Source organism: Ranitomeya imitator, chromosome 3 (assembly GCF_032444005.1).
Source record: "Ranitomeya imitator isolate aRanImi1 chromosome 3, aRanImi1.pri, whole genome shotgun sequence".
In the NCBI taxonomy this organism is placed as follows: domain Eukaryota; kingdom Metazoa; phylum Chordata; class Amphibia; order Anura; family Dendrobatidae; genus Ranitomeya; species Ranitomeya imitator.
This window is the reverse complement of record NC_091284.1, coordinates 112,178,897-112,198,539: the sequence shown is the minus strand read 5'-3', so window position 1 is coordinate 112,198,539 and position 19,643 is coordinate 112,178,897. Positions and strand designations below refer to the sequence as shown.

General features: G+C 40.3%; 1 protein-coding gene across 2 annotated transcripts in view; it reads left to right on the top strand.

The window, feature by feature from the left end:
* SGSM2 (small G protein signaling modulator 2) overlaps positions 1–19,643 on the top strand; it is a 464,929-nt gene that overhangs the window by 376,663 nt on the left and 68,623 nt on the right. For both annotated transcript variants that reach the window (XM_069761288.1, XM_069761289.1), the window contains exons 5-8: positions 1,053–1,120; positions 3,551–3,699; positions 12,850–12,984; positions 14,882–15,006. In XM_069761288.1, the coding sequence (XP_069617389.1) occupies positions 1,053–1,120; positions 3,551–3,699; positions 12,850–12,984; positions 14,882–15,006 (477 nt within the window). The remainder of the gene's footprint in view (positions 1–1,052; positions 1,121–3,550; positions 3,700–12,849; positions 12,985–14,881; positions 15,007–19,643) is intronic.

Genomic DNA, 19,643 nt, shown 5'->3' with positions numbered 1-19,643 from the left:
AGTGACAAGTTTAGAAATGTATTACCATTGTGCATAATGCTATGGTTATTTTTAATCCCTTAACATCCTGTGATGGGTATATTCGTCATGGAGTGGGCTATGGTTTGTGGAGCTGGCTCAGGAATGGAGATTACTCCACATTTGGCAAATGCCGGCAGTGTTCCGAAGCTGGCACTGCCTCTAACAGCAGTGGCCATAGTTGAGCTATCTTTCCAAATGGTGGATGCCGGTTATGTTCTATAGCCAGTATCTGCCTCTAGCAGCAGCGACCAGAGCTTAACTCCAAACTCTGCTGTTAACCATTTAGATGCTGCTGTCAATCTCTGATAATAGCATTCAAATGGAGCAGTCACTGATGCATGTGCGCTCCAACTCCGAACTGCTCCCAAAAATGCGAATGAATGGAACTCTTCTGCTAACATTGCAGCTGGGGACCTGCTGAAGAACCTGACAACTGACATCTTGGTTCCCCTGTGAAGCCCATCCGGAGGCTGACCTTATAGGAAACTGTGATTTACACTATACATACTGCAATACACTTGGATCTTGAAATATGGTGGCATACTCTGATTTTTTTTGTGCCAATTAAATAAAAATAAATGCATGCAAGTTTGGTTTTTCCTTTATCATACTGACCTGGAGAATCAATTTCCCAGCTCATTTATAGGGTGAACATATAAACCCTTAAAAAGTGCTTTATTTAAATTCTCTAAAACACACCAAAAAACCCGCACTCGTGTATATTATTGCATATAGTAAAAAAATCTGACACAGCCAGAAAAATCCTAAATGTATCCCTACTCTTGGCCTACTCTGTGACAACCTACCAGTGGAGGTTGGCACCCTAACATATGAGAATGGCGCCACTGCTCGATGGCGGCTCTCCCTTATTTCCCTGAGTCAGATTTTTTTGCCATATGCAATAATATACACCTGCACAGAGATGAGATTGGCACTTTTCTTTCTAATCCAGGACAGCTGATTGGTCAGCCACATACAGTTGTAACAACCATTAGTAATAATATAATTGTCTATCATTCTTCTTTCCGCAGTAAATATTACGAAAAAGAATCTCTAATGTCTGATCCAGTTTGTGGTTCTATCCTGGCTGTCCTTCTAGGTGAGGAAATAAAATTGAAATGGTAAAATAGCAATGATTCTGACGCTTAGCCTAAAAGATGTAAAGAAGAATAAAGTAGAAATAATGAATCTCCATGGTTTGGAGGTAGTTTATTGTGTTGTCTTTGTTTAGAAAATGTTAAAGGGCTTCTGCACTACTATAAAAGTTAAGTTTAATAGGACCAGGATGGTGTAAGAAAAAATTCCCCTTATACTCAATGTCGCCTCTCCCTTACATGCCATACTGTGCCCCCGCTGTTCTCCAGCCATCAGCTGCAACATCTTCTTGTACTAGCAGGTGGATGTGGGGGTGTCACATGACTACTAACGTCAATCAGCAATCGATAGTAAACTGCAGCCTTCAAATACTGTTTTAACAGGAAGAAACTGTTCAGACGGAATGCGAAGGCTGCAGCCAATCAGTGTCCGTTGATTAGCTCAGTGGTACATAACTCCCCCATCAGATTTTGATTCCTGGAGACCGGCGGGGGACACAGAATAGAGTTGGAGTAGCAGCAATGGATCGGGAGATGAGTAAAGGTTGTGTTTTGTTTTTTCTTAGACTGCTCTGGGCCTACCAAGCTTAACATTTCGAGCAATAGAGAAATATTTTGAGGGAGAAGTAAAATAAAATAAGAGCAAACACTGTCTACTTTTGACCAGGTGACAAGTCCTCTTTTATGTGCCTGTACAGTAGGGTTGCACAACATTTTTGGTCCAAGGGCTACATTGCCATGCTGAACCAATCCCAATGGCCGTAAAATGTTTTAAAGGGGTATTTACATGAATACAGCACCTAAACCACCATCAGTACATTAATACATCACCAGAATGATGGGTATTTGAGGAGGATTTAGAGAGTTTCTGCTTCAAAAAATCAATGTCAACACACACTAACTTAAACTGAGTTTTTGGAGCAGAAAGTCACCTAATCCTCATAATCTCAAATCTCAACATTTTGAGGATTTTTAACATTTAACACAGTCATGAAGCACGCTATGAGTTGCTACATGTGTGTAAAATCAGAACCACCGTCATCATGAGGGCGACACCAGACTCACTATCAGTACATACAGTAAATGCAGCACCAGAAGCACCATCAGTACATGAATGCAGTGCCAGAGACACTGTCAGTACAAGGCTACTGCACCAGAACCACCGTCAGTACATGAATGCAGCACCAGAAACACTATCAATACATGAACTCAGCATCAGAACCAAAATCAATACATGTATACAGCACAAAACTTAATACAATGATCAATTGTAATGTCAGGTCAGCCCCATGTAGAATTTTATTGCATGAACCTACAATTCCCAGTACGAATGGTAAGAAGATGCTGGGAGTTTTTGTTACATCATCAGACTTCAGACCATACAGGAATCACAGTACTGATGAGACACTAGTCAGTGTTACAAATAAACATTTACATCCAGTTAACTTATAGGTGGCATCTTCTTTGATTGGAGTAATTCCCATCGCTTTTGTCTCCATGTAACACAGATGCCATGCTGACATTTCATGCCCAGAGCTTGTCTCTCCAGACTTCCCACTTCTCCATCTTCAGCATCACTTCCCAACATGGTACCCTTAAAAATAAAAGTATCTCCCATGCTACGCCCCTGAATAAATAATTGCCCCTCTCTGTGCTTCCTACACAAAATATCCCCCACACACTGCCCCTTTCTATAATATCTCCCACACTGCCCACTCTCCATAATCTCCACCCACATACTGGACCTCTCCAAATTATCCCTCCAAACAGCCCCTTTCAATATCTCCCCGACTACTTCTCTGCATAAAGTCCCCTCCACTGCAATGTTCCCCTTTCACAATCACCCCAATTGCCCCATATTGTTTTCCATTGCCCCATAATGTCCCAAATTGCTCCATAGTTTTCCCTATTGCCCCATAGTGTCCCTCATTGCCCATTGCCTCATAATGTGCCCTTGTAGAAATTAGAAACACAACCCTCGCCTCCCACAGCCACCTCATCTAAAATAATATCACATTTATTCTTCAGCTCCTCCATGGAGCGATTACTGGAGCCAGATGTGTCCACTTTCCGGCACTACTGCACTTCGGGGCTGGGGTTGACCAGCGCTCCTTTGCCCCAGTCCCGGTGCACAAGTGTTCAAAGACATTTCAATATAGAAAGAAGGGAGCCTCATCTCCCGGACAGCTCTACGGGCTGCAGCAAACACTTTGGCAGGCCTACTTTGCAGACTGCATTATTTGAAGGTTACTTGGATGTCATAAAGCACAAAGCATCTGTTTACAACGTATAAATGATGATTTTACATTACTGTGGCATGTCCACTGCCTGCTGTAGCACCTGACTAAAGCTTGAACATAGAAATGAAGTTATACTAATGTAATTTCCCTGAACCACTGCAACAGATACAATTTTCTGCTTCCCTTGATTTACAGTGGGTCCTTGTGCATTAGAATACACAAAACTAAAAACCGCTGACCATTATTGGACCGACCCCTCTGCTGACGAGCTTGTACAGAGGCACAGAATCCATGGAGCTCACACTCGCCAAGACTCCAGTCCCTGTAAGCGGCCAGCTCTTGGTGTAAGTATTTCAAATATATTATCCCTGTAAATATGGCAAAACTCTTAATAAGAAGTGAAGGGTTTGTATATACGTCACCATTTACAAAACAAAGCAGTCCCCACGTAAAGCTAAACTTGATTTATACAAGGAATCACTGCGACTTCTAGAATTGGACCCTGAAGAAACATTTTAGTAAATGAGATGTTTATTTATATTAATTTACATTCATCTGTATAGAGCTATAATTATACAAGTATTAAAACTGAGATCTAAGGAAATGTAAATGTGTAAGTATTAGAATCTAGGTCACTAACTTTTTTTTGCTTATGAGGCACTTTCATGAAAAAAAATAAGAACACTTACTAAAGTAATAAGTTCCCCAAAGTAATTAGATTAAAGTTGGCTGAAGCTGCCAATCTTGGCGGGGTTGGCCAACAAACTAATGTGTGTGGGGGCATGAGATGCGTGATGTTATGGAAGATACAGATCAGGCCATTTGAATTTAAAGAGGACCTGCTCAAAAAGTGAGTTACAGTAAATACCTTGTCACTTGAAACAATCCCGGAGCTCTCTTGATCCTTCTGCTCTTTTCCGTTTTGTGCTGCGTCGCTTCGTTGCAAAAATATTCACATATGTTTCTTCTGAAAACCAGTATAGGAAATCTCTTCTTGCAGTCCAACTGAGAGTTTATTCACATTTTCCTCTGGGCAAGTGCACTTTCACCTCTCCCATACACTGCTTGACAGATGATTTACCAGTCTGTCAGTCCCAGATACTGCTGAGCTGTGAGTAACAGCACCTGGGAGGGAGAGAAGACTGAATTAGCACCCAGTTGGTCTGCAAAGAGAAATTTCACATACTGCAATGCAGATGAAATAAATATGAAAATCTCCGCAATGGAGTGACTCTGCACAAAACGAGAAAGAGCATCACAATCAGGGGAGCTCAGTGACTTTTACAAGGCATTTACGGTAACTCAATTTTTTTTGTTGAGCTAATGACAGGTCCTCTTTAAGCACCCAATCCTTTTTTGTTCTTTTGTTATATAAACTGATGCCAGATAAATCTCGTGACAGCTGGCTCCATTCTTCCCATTCAGCTGACTACTATTTAAGGTGTATGAGTACGTTTACCCTGTTGTTAACTGTGAGCAGTGATCTAGTTTTGGCTTTATTTTCACAACATTATCTGCACCAGCAACAGCTAGTGAGCTACAAGTGGGGAAGCTTGAGAGTCACAAAAGAAGAGTAAACCATTATTTGAGAACTCTATATTCAAAACTAACTGAGCAAGAACAGATCAAGGAAAGACAAAAAGAGTACACGGAGCACCTCTACAAGAACAACTCATTAATACAGGAAGAAACTGATTCTGAAAATGGTGGCAAACTGAACATCCTAAAAAACTACGTAACAATATTCCAAAAGAGCTAATAAAGTCTTCTGAAGCCACAGGTGATATCATCATATGACTATGTAAGCAGATAAGGACAACTGGTAAGTGGCCAAAGGACTGGAACAGTGTTTATTCCCATTCCGAAGAGGGGAGATACTACCCACTGTGGAAACTCTTACGCTTATACTTCATGCCAGCAAAATACTACTTTGACAAAGTCAGTCCCAGGAGCGCTGAAGGAAACTCAGACAACATATGTCGTTTGCCACAACGCGTTTACTGTTGAAACGCGTTGTGGCAAACGACATATGTTGTCTGAGTTTTCTTCAGCGCTCCTGGGACTGATTTCTGTTTGACACACGCTCTTATCCTCCTTTGGAGGTATTCAGCTGGAGCTGCGGTGGTGCTCGACAACTCCCTTTCATCTCCCCTTCCCTGGGTCAATTCCTCTGCGCTCCCCTCTGACTGCTTTCACTTATCTTACTTTGACAAAGAGCTGCCAGAGGAACAAGCAGGGTTCAGAAAAGGCAGGGGACCAAGTGACGTAATCGTTTACAGTAGATGGATAATGGTAAAGGCCAATGAATACAGCAAGGAGATAAATTTTTGCTTCATCGACTACAGCAAAGCCTTTAACTGTGTTGATCACCAGAAACTTTGGAATACTATGAAGGATATTGGTGTGCCGAAACTTCTGATCAGCCTCGTTAGGAATCTTTATATCAACCAAGGAACAACAGTCCAAATGGAACATGGTGACATGGCATGGATCAAAGTAGAGCAAGGCGTCAGACAAGGCTGCATCCTGTTACTATTTTTTTTCAATTTATATGCAGAAGCTATTTTGAGGAAGGCTGGACTTGCCAAAAAAAGAAGGAACCAAAATTGCTGAACGAATCATAATCAATCTTAAATACGCAGGTGATACAACATTGATAGCAACAAGCGTAGATGGAATATAGGACTCATAATGGAGTATCAAAATGGAAAGCTCCAACAGTGGACTGCAACTTAACACAAAGAAGACAAAGATATTGACGATAACCAAACAGAAGAAGAGTCAACACCTTATAAATGTGTTTCTGGAGAAGGATGTTATCAATACCATGGATGGAAAGAAGAACAAACAAATTAATTTTGGAACAAATCAAGCCAGACATGTCATTGGAAGCAAGGATCGTTAAGCTACGACTTGCCTACTTTGGACACTTCGTAGCGCAATCACTGGAGAAGGACATAATGGTAAGGAACAAGGCAAAGATGAAGACCAGCAACCCAATGACTTGATACTTTCAAGATGAAAGTGTAGAAGAGCCTGGTGGACCAATCTAGGCTTACACAAGATTGATCTTTCTACAGAACTTTCATTCATCAAGTTGCCATGGCTCAAGACCAAGCCAAGGGCCGTTAAATAATAATAATATTATATTCAAAAATTAATTCACTTGACATCTACTATTACCATTTTTATTTTGACCTTTATCCCAGTAGGCTCAGCTGACTGTTACAACTTAATGTGTAGCGTTATAATTTTCTCATATCAATAGTATGAGATATGGCCAGCTCTATAAATAATAAAAAATGGCAAAGCATTATAGCCTGCTATCAACACCGCAAAATGCCATCTCCCATTATGCCAAGAGCAAACTGGGTACAATGGACTTATAGTGAAGGAGCCATGACATATTACATCAGTCCTCCAGTATATAATGACAGATGTTACCTGGTAATCAATTATGAACGCAGATAAATAAAACATAAGAAATCTGCATGATCAATGGTCCATAACAGTCAAGACTCCTTAAAATAATATGCTTTATATAGTGCAGCATTGTAGTATATTATATTATGCCTAATAAGTTGGGATTACTATAGACATTTTTTATTCTGTAATGTATTTCATGGGCTTGGGTAATATGTAAATTGAAGATTGAGCTGAGGTGAGTAGAAGCGTCCGCCCCACACTTTCAAGTCATTACAGACTTCCTTTTACCACTATCCATCACTTGTGGTGAAAATGCTGTTCAGCTGGAATTTTGTGTGATGCATGGATGCAGCATGTCAATCTCTGAGTTCTATATATTGGAAACGGTAATGCTGATGCCAATGAAGATGATATACAAAACATAATTTGGTTATTAACCATATGACAATTGTGTTGCCACTTATTGCTGCTGCTGAAATGGCAAATAATGAGGAGCTCTCCATGGTTCTGAAAGAGCTCAGCAGATCCAATCATTCACACAAGGTGAAGATGAATGTGACGACTTCTAATATATTGATTTCCTCTGTGCTAGAAAACAAGGTTCTTAGAAAAATCAGTGAACTCTGAGACTGTAAAATATTCACAATGGCGGGGATCCATACAGTATTTTACATTCAGCTGTATAGATGTGCAGTGTATATGTCCTGGACATATATGTATTTCATTAAGGCAAACCTTTATTGTTATTTTACCAACATGGTTTGATAGGTAAAATAGTAAATTAAAGGAGTATTTGGTTGACTAGTATTGATGGTAGTGATGCAACATTAGCTTATTTCCTGCACAGCAGCACTTTGAACCCATCACTATATAGAATCTGTATATCTGTTACATGAATGAGACCTCTGTGCAATATACTACACAGCATCGGGTTGAGAGTAATGATATGCAAGACTAAAGCCAAAGACGTGCTCCTAGTAATAGATATTTATAGCAAATCCTATTATTATACTATCCATAATATATGTTGGAATAATGAAAGAAAACTTACATATTTATTAATATACAGTAAATATTGTAGTGCAGCTGTAGCACACTTATCCAGTGATGAGGCAGTGACCCAGACCCAAAACGTCACTTTAATGCGTTTACTTCACAGCATTAAATGTCCAACACCACAAAAACACAGCATTAATGTCCAACACACAGCTCGACATAGTAAACAATATCATCTGGATCACAGTGAGAGTCATATCCTACAGATTACAGTCCCTAAATACGCCGGTCCACCCCTGACCTGTTGCCGTGGGCGACTGTACCGCTGTGTACACTGCGGGTGCCAAGAGTTCGCTTTGCTGGGCTCTATGTTACTATCACACAGATCTGAGATTTTGCAGAGCCGTCTGCTTTGCTTGCTGCAAACTCCACTCTGATACTTACACCCAAACCCTTTAGTGCAGGGATTTTTAAACTAGAATCTGTGGCCTTAGGCCACCTGTAAAACCCGTCCTGGTGGAAACGGATCGGCACCACTTCCTTCCTGCAGTCAAAAATGAAAGCCCATACCGGCTTTTCCTGAACAATCCCAAGCCAGATAGCTTGACCAGGTCCACGCTTACTTTTATTTTGCCCTGTGACTCACAGGTGTCCTGCTGTGACCATAAGGCACTCCAGCGTAAGTGCTAATGTGCTCAAAAGTTATATAGCATGATAGCCTCAAAATATACCTGATTGGGAAAGTATTATCATATGGTCACCAGCCTATCAATATTCACCATGAACAATTATGACTGGGGTATCAGCTTCCTAGCATGTGGACCTCTCCTGATGTTTACAATACTGACGAGGTAAGTAAATCATAATTGTTCATGGTGAATATTGATAGACTAGTGATTTTGAGCACTTGCATTTTAGCCTGACCTTGTATTGAGGACCTAGTTCATATATGCCTGCAACTTTCAATATGAATATATGCACATTTGTTTTTGTTTACTATGAATGTTGGCGGACTGGCAAGCATTTGATGGTATGTATTCTCTTAATCAGACTTATTGCGAGGCAGTTATACAATTTTTTATTATCTCAGCACTTGCACTTTAGCCTACAGTTCTGATTTGAGATCATGGTTTGCATATTTTTCCAGCCATCTTCATGAATATATGTACCATACATTCCTCCACATAGCCTTGATAGCTGTAGGTTTATCTGTTTATTATAATTGTACATTTTATATGTATTTATAAAAAATTTTTTTAATCTTTCAAGCATATGTCCCTTCATTAGCTCTAGACATAAAATTATTTCTTAAGCTGGATTTTGATACGTTATAGAAGTTGTATGCACCGTATGGTTTCTGTGACAATTATGTTAACCTACTTACAAGTCTCTATAGAAATCCTAATTTCTAGTGTTCATGTTTAACTTTTTTCATTTTGATGTTGGGGCAAGATTATGAGCCTGCTGGTGCAGCTGTATATTTAAGAACTGCCACCAGCATTATTGGTTAACATTCATATAGCTTTTTCTATTTTATTAAATTATGGCAGAAAGTTGGGATATGCCTCTACTTTCTGATCAGTGTGGGTCTGAAACCAACCAATGAAAAGATTGAAAGGGCAGAGAGATCGTCAGCATTTTTTGTGCGCAATGCTGCTAGTGAATTGGTCCAAATTACAGCAAAACTACATTTCTTCTGGAGACAGACAGATTTTGACATAACTTGCAGCTGGACATTCCATGAAGCGATTACTCCTCATATATCATTAATGGAACTTAGGGCTGGGATGATGGGTAAGCAAAGTGGGCAGCCATTCAGGGCACCATTAATGGAAAGGGCAAAATGTATTAATTAAAACCAAAAAAGCAAATCTCTAGCAATAGATTATACCTTCCTACAGCCATTTTGAAGATGTGTGTGGGGGGCTTCTAATGCTGCATGGCCCAATTATGAGGTCCATCTAATTTAGAGCTGTCAACTGAACAACTGTCCATCCAGCAGCGTTGATAGTGAACATTAGGGAAAGAGGGTTGGGGACTAGTGATGAGTGAATATACTCGTTACTCGAGATTTCTCGAGCACGCTCAGGTGTCCTCCGAGTATTTTTTAGTGCTCAGAGATTTAGTTTTTCTTGCCGCAGCTGAATGATTTACATCTCTTAGCCAGCATAAGTACATGTGGGGATTCCCTAGCAACCAGGTAACCCCCACATGTACTTATGCTGGCTAACAGATGTAAATCATTCAGCTGCGGCAAGAAAAACTAAATCTCCGAGCACTAAAAAATACTCGGAGGACCCCCAAGCGTGCTCGAGAAATCTCGAGTAACGAGTATATTCGCTCGTCATCACTATTGGGACCACATTCTAAAACCCTTTTCTTGGGCAACAGGAAAGCTTATCTCAGCCTGAATGGAATTGATTTTCCTTCATACACAACTCATGCCACTGGTCAATTTTGATATCATGGTAAAAACTAATAAAATCTCCAATGCTTCTTTTCTTCAAACTGACCACATGGATTTTCCTTCCTTTTATTAGGCAATTTTATAAAGTCTAAACTCTTCTGAAGTAATTGAAATGGCTGAAAACCTTTGTTTAGATCTATAAATAATGCTCTCCAACACTAAAAATATGATTTCACATAGATTAGAAACAAATAGCACCATCTTCAAAGATCCAGAAGCTACTGGGACACACTGACATCACAAGCCATATCTTCTGACCTACAAAGACAAAAATGCTGAGATTTGCCTTTGATTTTGAAAAGCAAATACCATTAAGAATACATTCTTAGCAAGGTGAATGAGGCGAGAATATGAGTCACACATATGTATTTATGGAACGTAGAAGGCCAAGCTCTGATATCAGCCTGGAATTAAGTGGAGCACAGAAACAAATATTCCCTTTGTTTGCGGAATTTGTGAAATATTCTGACAATTGTGTGTTGGGAGATCTATTATCTGCTACCTTATTATTTCATAGTTCATTAGCACATAAAATATTTAGAATTACCAAAGGGTTTTGGAAAACCGAGGCAGAGACTACAGACCCAGTAATGCAATAAAACCTTGTTTTTGTGTACTTATTTAATAACTTTCTAAATATTACATATCTCACAATATTTTAATCTTAAATGATGCAATATTTGAGGCCCTTCATCTGTTCCGCGATAGAAAATACCCCTTTATAAAGGTAGGTCAAGAAATATTTGAACAATGAGAAAAGTTTTGGTATTTTAGCTGTTTACCAAAACATACTCCAGATACAGTTATATAATCAATATGGGCCTAAAGTGCAGACTCTCAGCTTTAGTTTGAGGGTATTCACATAATAGTAAGGGTTTAGGAATTACAGCCCTTTAATATGTAGCTACAGTTTTAAACAATGTAATTGGACAATTATCTCAGAAGCTCCTTAATGGTCTGCATGGGCAGTTGTCTTGATAATCTGTCATCAGTTCAGCTGGTAAAAGGTCTGGGGCTGATTTCAGGTGTGGTATTTGCATTGTCAAGTTGTTGCTGTGAACACGCAGCATGCTGTCAAAGGAGCTCTCAATGGAAGTAAAATAGACTGCCAGGCTGAAAAAAAGAATAATTCTATCAGGGAGATAGCAGAATTGTTAGAAGTGGCCAAATCAACAGTTTAGTACATTTTGCAAAAAACGAGCACGCTGGTGAGTTTTGGAACTTAAAAATGCCTGGATGTCAACAGAAGACAACAGTGGTGGATGATCACAGAATCCTTTCCATGGTGAAGAAAACCCCCTCATAAACCCTCCCAAGTGAAGAACACTCACCAGTAAGTAGGTGTTTCAGTATCTGTCTACCATAAAGAGAAGACTTCATGAGAGCAAATACAGAGGGATCAATACAAGGTGAAAACCATGAACTTTTAAAATAGAAAGGCCAGATTAGACTTTGCCAAAAGCATCTAAAGAAACCAGCCCAGTTCTGGAAAAGCATTCTTTGGACAGATGAAATCAACCTGTACCAGAATGATTTGAAGAAGCAAGTATGGAGAAGGCTTGGAACAGATCATGTTCCAAAGTATATTACAATGGCCCTGGGTCACCAGTGTTTATTGCTGATGAGACTGAAGACAGAAGCAGCTGGATGAATTCTGACGTGTACAGGGCGATACTTTCTGCTCAGATTCAACCAAATGAACCAAGGTTTATTGGAGGAAATCCAGCATTTGTTGACCCATAGCGTCTAGATTTCAGGCAGTCATTGCCTGCAAGGATTCTCTACAAAGTATTAAAAATGAACATTTTATTTGTGGTAAAATTAATTTGTCCGATCACTTTTGAGTCCCTAAAATGAGGAGGCCTATGCAGAACCAGTCAATCAGATCTCAACTTTTAAATTCTTAAATTGTTCAGGAAACATGTGAGCTACATTACGATTGCGATGGGCAACAAGGCTTCGTCAGTCATTGTCGACAAATGAGTCCTAGGGTATATTGCTATATCATAAGATATATTTCTTTTAAATCATAAAACACCCTGAAAAGAGTTTTCTAATTCTTTTTAATAACTGACCAGTAGAAAAGATTATTCTAAAATAAAAAGGAGTATAACTTAGCAGTCCAAACTGTTGATGCTTTGGTGGTCTTAACTGGAAATGATGGTGTCCCATCCATACAGTCACCTGACAGTAAGGCCAATGATTGACTGCAGGGTGAGGTGACTGATGGACAGGACATCATCCCACTGAAAATGATAACATCCCATCAACCAGTTACCTGACCCTGCAGCCAATTAGTAGTCAGGGGACTGTATGGACATCATCACTATCTCCGGAGTGATGGATCGGCAAGAGTTGGGACTGGTAAGGGAACACTTAAAATATTAATAATTATACTGTATATATATATAAAAAAATACTTTTATTTTACCTCTTTCACTAATTTATATATAGACTGTGTATGTGTGTATTGTTTGTATATATCTCTTGCTCTGGCAGACACAAGCAGGTTATGGACATTCATCTAACAGCTGCCATGGATATCACATGTCCCAAAGCAATGGACACTGCAGAAACAGATTTTTTTGTTGTTGTTTTTCAACAGATCAAAAAGCGCCATTCCAGTGGTAGCATGTCAGAAGATAAGTTTGCAGCATCAGCTAGAGAGTATGTCGAGTCTCTTCACCAAAACTCCAGAATACACCTTCTCTACGGGAAAAACAATGTCCTGGTCCAACCAGTAAGTGATTTTATATTTGGGTTTCCCAATGTCATTGTCAGGAGCGGACAACTACAACCTGGGCCTGTGCATGAAGAGTATAGAGACTCCTTGATTTTCAAATGTTAAATTGCAAAACCTCATTCATAGATGTCCCCCAAAAATCTTTCACTGAGATACCACTCCACCAGTAATTGGGATCCTTTTTGGTTGTGATGTGAATTCATTGTAACTGACTGAAACGCACTCTCTTCCGTCCATTGTGATGGCAGCAATTATTACTCAGGTGTAGTGTTACAAAAAATGACATTACACTGTCCACACTTTTTTTTATGATGAAACTTGGACTGAGCACGGAAGTACAAAGTCTGTCTTCACATCTTCTGCATTTTATGGATCCCCATAGATTTTAATGGCGGAGTCTGATTTGCAAAATGGATGAGAATAGGGCATGCTCTCACCGACTGGAGACACGGATCCATGTTTAAAACGCATATGTTTATGACTCTGTAAATCTGTATTGGTCCCTGTCCTGTCCAAGAAAAAACGGACAGTACTAAGACATGTACAACAGTGAATGCAGCCTTACCCGGCAAACAAACCGGTGTTCTCACAGTAGCGTACCTAACTGAACTCAATTTCTGATATCACGGAAGCTTTTCTGACTTACAGTTTTCAGGTTTTGGAATGTTGATTGCTCATCAGTAGGTTAGGCCATCAATATGAGATTAGTGGGTTCCATCTCTTGGCACTGAGGCCGTTTAAACTTATGATGCCAGAGCAGCTTACCTGACAGTCTTTTATAAGATCTCAGCTACCTACTGTGCTGACTTTAGCACCCTTGTTATGAGATCACAGTAGATCTTGTATATCTCAGTCATTTACCTATTGGCAGAAACTTTCCTATAGATTAACTAATTTATTGGCTCTCCAGAAAACCATGACCGATGTATGATACATTCAATTATTGCAATGTGGATGGAACTGTCTCTTACATGGAGTCTAGTAGTAGTCTAGTAGTAGTGGACACTATTATTTTTTTTAAAGAGGACCTTTCAACAGTTTGAGCAAGTTAAACAGGCCACATGATGGAATAGAGTCTACAGAGGTTTTATTTTTCAATTTATCCTCTCTCTTGCTGAGATATTAGCTTGTAAAGTATAGGTTAGATTTTGTTATAGTTCAACTGAGCATTACTAGGGATTTTTCTATGGGACGCATACTACTTTGCCTTCATAAGATTGATGAGTCATAAGCAGGCAGTGTCATCCAGGGGAGAAAAAAACAAGCCCTCCTCTCCTTTCTGATTTCTGCAGCTATTGTGTAGAGATACAACAGAGCTCAGTGTTTGTATCCTTACAAACACTTCCAGATTTCATTTCAGGGCAATCAGTGCAGGGGGCAGTGTGAGAACTGACATCAATGCATGAAATCTGGAAGTGTTTGTAATGACAAGTTCCAGCTCTGCTGTAGCTCTACACAGTAACTGCCGAAATCTTCCCTGAATGTTGCTACCTGCTTATGATTGGTCAGTCATGCAGGGAAAGAAGTCTACACATCCACAAAACTATCTGTGATATCTCCCAGCTGAACTATAACATAAATTATAATCTAAACCTTACAAGCTAACACCTTCGCAATGGAAATGAGAAATTAGTAAATAAAAACTACATTTAACTAAGTTCTCAGGCCACAATTCCATGATGCGGCAAGTTTAAAGTGCTCAAACTGGTTAAAGGTCCACTTTAAGATAGCAAAGATAGCAGTAGGCCACCATATCTCAGAGCTTGTGATATGTCCACCTAGATCATTGTCTAATGTGGTCATGTAGGATATATCGCACTGACAAACTATATATATCACTGCATTCCGGAGTGTCTTTTTTTGTATTGAACTGATACTTGACCTCTCTCGTTAGAAAGAAGATATGGAAGCTATTCCTGGTTATCTGTCCCTGCATCAGAGTGGTGAAAACTTAACATTAAAGTGGACGCCAAACCAGTTGTTAAATGGAACATTGGGAGACTCAGAACTTGAAAAGAGGTAATTTTCACATTAGAGATAATCACAAAGATTAGCAGAACCCTGGTCCAGTGGCTAGGTCGATTGTCCATGGCCGCTGAACCAAAGACCTGTGAACCTTCTCCTACTTCCCAGATTTCCTGCCGCTTCTTCTTCTATTGATTAGTACACCATGCACAAAGTGACCATTGTGACGCAACACATTCATGATTTCGCACTGAGTGTACTAAAAATAAATTACGAGGAAGATGACGGGTAGGAAGAGGTTTTGGTCCTGGACTCTACCGAAGTGTCAGCTGGACCAAGGTCATGCAAATCTTTTTGATCGTTTCTAAGTCTCATCTATTCTTCATAGTACTTATCTGTTTCACTGAAATAACACATTATAGTGATCTTCTGAGCCAAAGCCATCGTCAGATATCTCCCACACTCTTCCTCTCTTTCTGACAAAAACAGAATTACAATAAGTTTTATAAATCTTATCTGCCATGATCCATTCCAGGGTTTAGTCCTGTCTGCTCTTTTTCCGGGCGGATCATGTCAAGGGTTAACTTTGCTCTGCCTCACTGTTGTGAATTCTGTGGCTGAATTCACTCCTGTGGTCACAAGTGGTACTGCAGCTTCTGAGCTTCCTCCCTCAGGTGTTCTGGTGAGCTCGTTAACTGCTTCATTACTTAACTCCGCCTGATGCTGCTATCCTTGCTCCTTGTCAATGTTTCAGTGTTGGATCTGAGCTTCTCCTGATTGTTCCTGTGACCTGCCGCTCTGTATAGCTAAGTGCTTTTTGCTTTTTTGTTGTTTTTTTTTCTGTCCAGCTTGTCTTTTGTTTTGCTGGAAGCTCTGAGACGCAAAGGGTGTACCGCCGTGCCGTTAGTTCGGCACGGTGGGTTTTTTTTTTGCCCCCTTTGCGTGGTTTTGCTTTAGGGTTTTTTGTAGACTGCAAAGTTCGCTTTACTATCCTCGCTCTGTCCTAGAATATCGGGCCCCACTTTGCTGAATCTATTTCATCCCTACGTTTTGTCTTTTCATCTAACTCACAGTCATTATATGTGGGGGGCTGCCTTTTCCTTTGGGGAATTTCTCTGGGGCAAGTCAGGCCTATTTTTCTATCTTCAGGCTAGCCAGTTTCTTAGGCTGTGCCGAGTTGCCTAGGTAGTTGTTAGGCGCAATCCACAGCCGCTTTTAGTTGTGTTTAGGATAGGATCAGGTGTGCAGTCTACAGAGTTTCCACGTCTCAGAGCTCGTTCTTGTATTTTTGGGTATTTGTCAGATCACTGTGTGCGCTCTGATCGCTAAGCACACTGTGTTTCTGGATTGCCTTCATAACACCTGTCATTAGCAAACATAACACCTCACTCTGAGTTCAGGTTCAGGCTATTTAGCTCCCAGGCATCCTGCTGGTGGTGTCAGCTATAGTTCTGCCTTCGGCGTGTGAACCTGACTCTGGTAACCCTTGATTTGTCCTGCTGTGATCCCTGACTTGCCCTGTGTCTGATGTCTTCCTCTGTCTGCCCTTTTCCCAGTGTTTTCTCTGTTTCTCGGTTTGATTATCTGGTTTCTGACTCGGCCTGTATTCGGACTCGCTTCTGCTTTCTGTCTTTGTCTTATCTGCTTCTGACCATTGCTGATCCGCCTGGCTTGCTCCTGACCACGTATATTGATTACTCCTTTTTGTACTTTGCCTCTGAACATTTACTGACTCGGCTTGTCCGACCACTCTCTTGCCACATGGTGTGGCACCTGTGCTGCTGCTCTGGGGAGCTATTCTGAGTATGCAGTCTCACTTCCCTCTCAAGCTCTCTCTGGAGGAGGTTGCGTTACACTGCACTGCAGCAGCATGACATTATCTTTACAAAATTCTGTAAATATGATTTTCTCAAATCCCTGTGTAGTAAGCTCCCTCTAGAGGTTAATTTAAAATTCTTTTGAACGAAGGCAAGAAGTCACCACTTATACTTATTTGCGGACACATTGCCTTCACTGTAGAGTTAAAAGAAGTTAATTGTGTAGAGATTATATTTTAAGGAAAATAAATGGTGATGGAAACTATTTGCAACAACTTAGATTTTTTTGTTCTTAGACCTCTGTGAGTCGGCCTTGCAAGACTGGTGTGTTGAGATTTAATCCACCCAAACCTTAATTTTTATGTTTTAGGCTAGGGTCAATCAGTGAAAAAAATCGTTCATCCGCACTGCCCCATTGAATAACATTGGACTGAGTGCACAGACATGTTTCCCAATGTCTTCTGTTCTCTCTGGGCAATTCTGCAGCTTTTGGTAAATTCTATTCTCTTGCGCACACCTGAAAGATTATTTCATCAAACTTTAGAAGGGAAGGGATCACTTTCTCAATGACTTGAAGTGAATTGCCCATCTTATAAAATTATGGCCTATTGGTAAGTTATAGTTGTAGCACATTGGTTGGCCGAGCGCACCGCTGTTTACTAGTTCGACTCTGTAGCCCCTTTGTGCTTACGATCGGTTGGGGTCATGGAAGTTGGATCTCCACCAATCATAAATTAATGACATATAGAACTATTGCACTCATTATCATTATTTTGGGGCAAAGTTTAATGTTTTAATTCTTACATGAAGAGTATCAAGCAGATCAGTGGTACTAGTAAATATATTTTTCTGTGTATACATAAAACTCGCAATACTTGTGCGCAGGCAATTTATACGAGCCACCTCCGTACGTAGGAACACATTTTTGTTTTCAGGGTACAAAACGTCCTACTGTATTCCCATATAGTGACACTTTGTACAATTAAACTATAATTCTCACTGTACAGGAAAAGCATAGGGGTCCAGCATTATTCAGAGTCAGTGAACAGAGGAAAATCCATCTCCAGGTGACCAGCGGCCGCTGAGCCGGTCTCCTAGAGACAAGCAGGGACCTGCACTCAATCAATAAAGCAGAAGGAAAAATATGAACGTGACATTTTATTTTTGTAAATTGGGTTAGGAAACCCTTATAGCTGAAAGCTCAGAGGATAAAATACTACTTAATTTAATGACTTTGTCCTTTTACCATCTTGATTAATAGTCACCCTGATATCATTTATACACATTTACTTTTGGCCATTTTTCAGATCTGAACATCACATGGATGCAGATTAGATCATAATAATCAGACATGTAACAAAACTCCGTATATATTAGGGTACAGTCCTACGGCACCTTTCTGATGAAATGCACAATCTGTGCCATTAAAGAGTAACCATTGTTTTTTTTTTCATAAATCAATAGTACACATGAAAATAAAAAAAAACCTTTGTAATATAAAGTATCTTATTAGAGAAATCCACTTGCCTGAGATAGGAGATGAAAGTTGGTGCTCAAAAGTTCTATAGAGTACTGGGACTGCCCTTTCAGGAGATCTGGCGGCAGAATAACTGTATTCTGCTAGCTCCTCCCATTTCCATAGAATTGTAAAAGCACCAACTGCCATCCCCTATCATGGTAATGAGAAAGTCTGTCTTCACTAATGCAGATTTTATCCATTAAATGGAACCTGTCACACCCCCCCCCCCCCCCCCCAGGCGTTTGTAACTAAAAGAGCCACCTTGTGCTGCACTAATGCAGCACCTGCGCTGTTATGTTATGCCTTGGGCCTGCGCAGTTCCCAAAGGTTCCCAAATGCGATGCCACGGCGATTAGGGATCAGCTGACGCCACACAGTCTGAAAAAGGCGGAGGGAGATGAGTGGGAGGCGAAGCTATGCACTGCGCATGCACATGAATCCCAGCCCCGCAGTGTGAATAAATCAGAAGACACTGCGGGGCGGGATCTCGGGCAGCGTGGCCGCACAGGCGCAGTCAGCTAGACATCAAATGATGTCAGAAGACGGGCAGAGCTAACTGCTCATGCTAAAGGCATAACATAACAGCGCAGGCGCCGGGAAAGTTCAAAACAACGCTGAGGAGGCGGTGCCTGGCACCAAGAAAGTATGAGTGACGGCGGTGCTGCGTCTGCATTAGGGGGGAAAAACCTGCCCCCGGGACTGTTTCAAGGTATTTTGGACAAATTGCAAAATCGATTATTTCTGCAGTTACAGCACCAAGAACTAAAAGAGCCACCTTGTCAGAATGCAGCATTACTGCTGCACAAGGTGGCTCTTTTAGTTACAAGCACCCTGGGGGGAGGGGGGGTGACAGGTTCCCTTTAATCGAGAATGAAAGATCAGTCAAGGAAGAGAAAGAAGCAGATTGCTCTAATAAGATATACTACCAAGTTGATTATTTTTCTTGCATATTATTCATTTATGAAATAAAAATTAAAATTTCAGTTACCTTTTAAGTTACAATATTTAAAAACAAATTGCATTCCATTATGTGAGGACCAGACAGATAAGAGTCGAGCACAGCTCTGTAGACAGGAGAGGAAATTACAGGTTTTTTAGATAAGTGCTGAATGAGCTGTCACGATTCAAATCAAAGAAATAAGTGACAATTATTTCTTGAATATCTGCTGCAGACACCATTTATAAACCCTCAGTGAATATCATGCTGGTTTTTCTTTGCTCCACAAACATGGAAATCACAAGTGTAAATGTGTAAATGACTAATCTTTAAAAAAAAAAAGTAATTGACTATCATTACACAGGAGAGGTAGGTACAGATCCTGCAGTCTTAGGTTTTACAGTGCCTTGAAAAATTG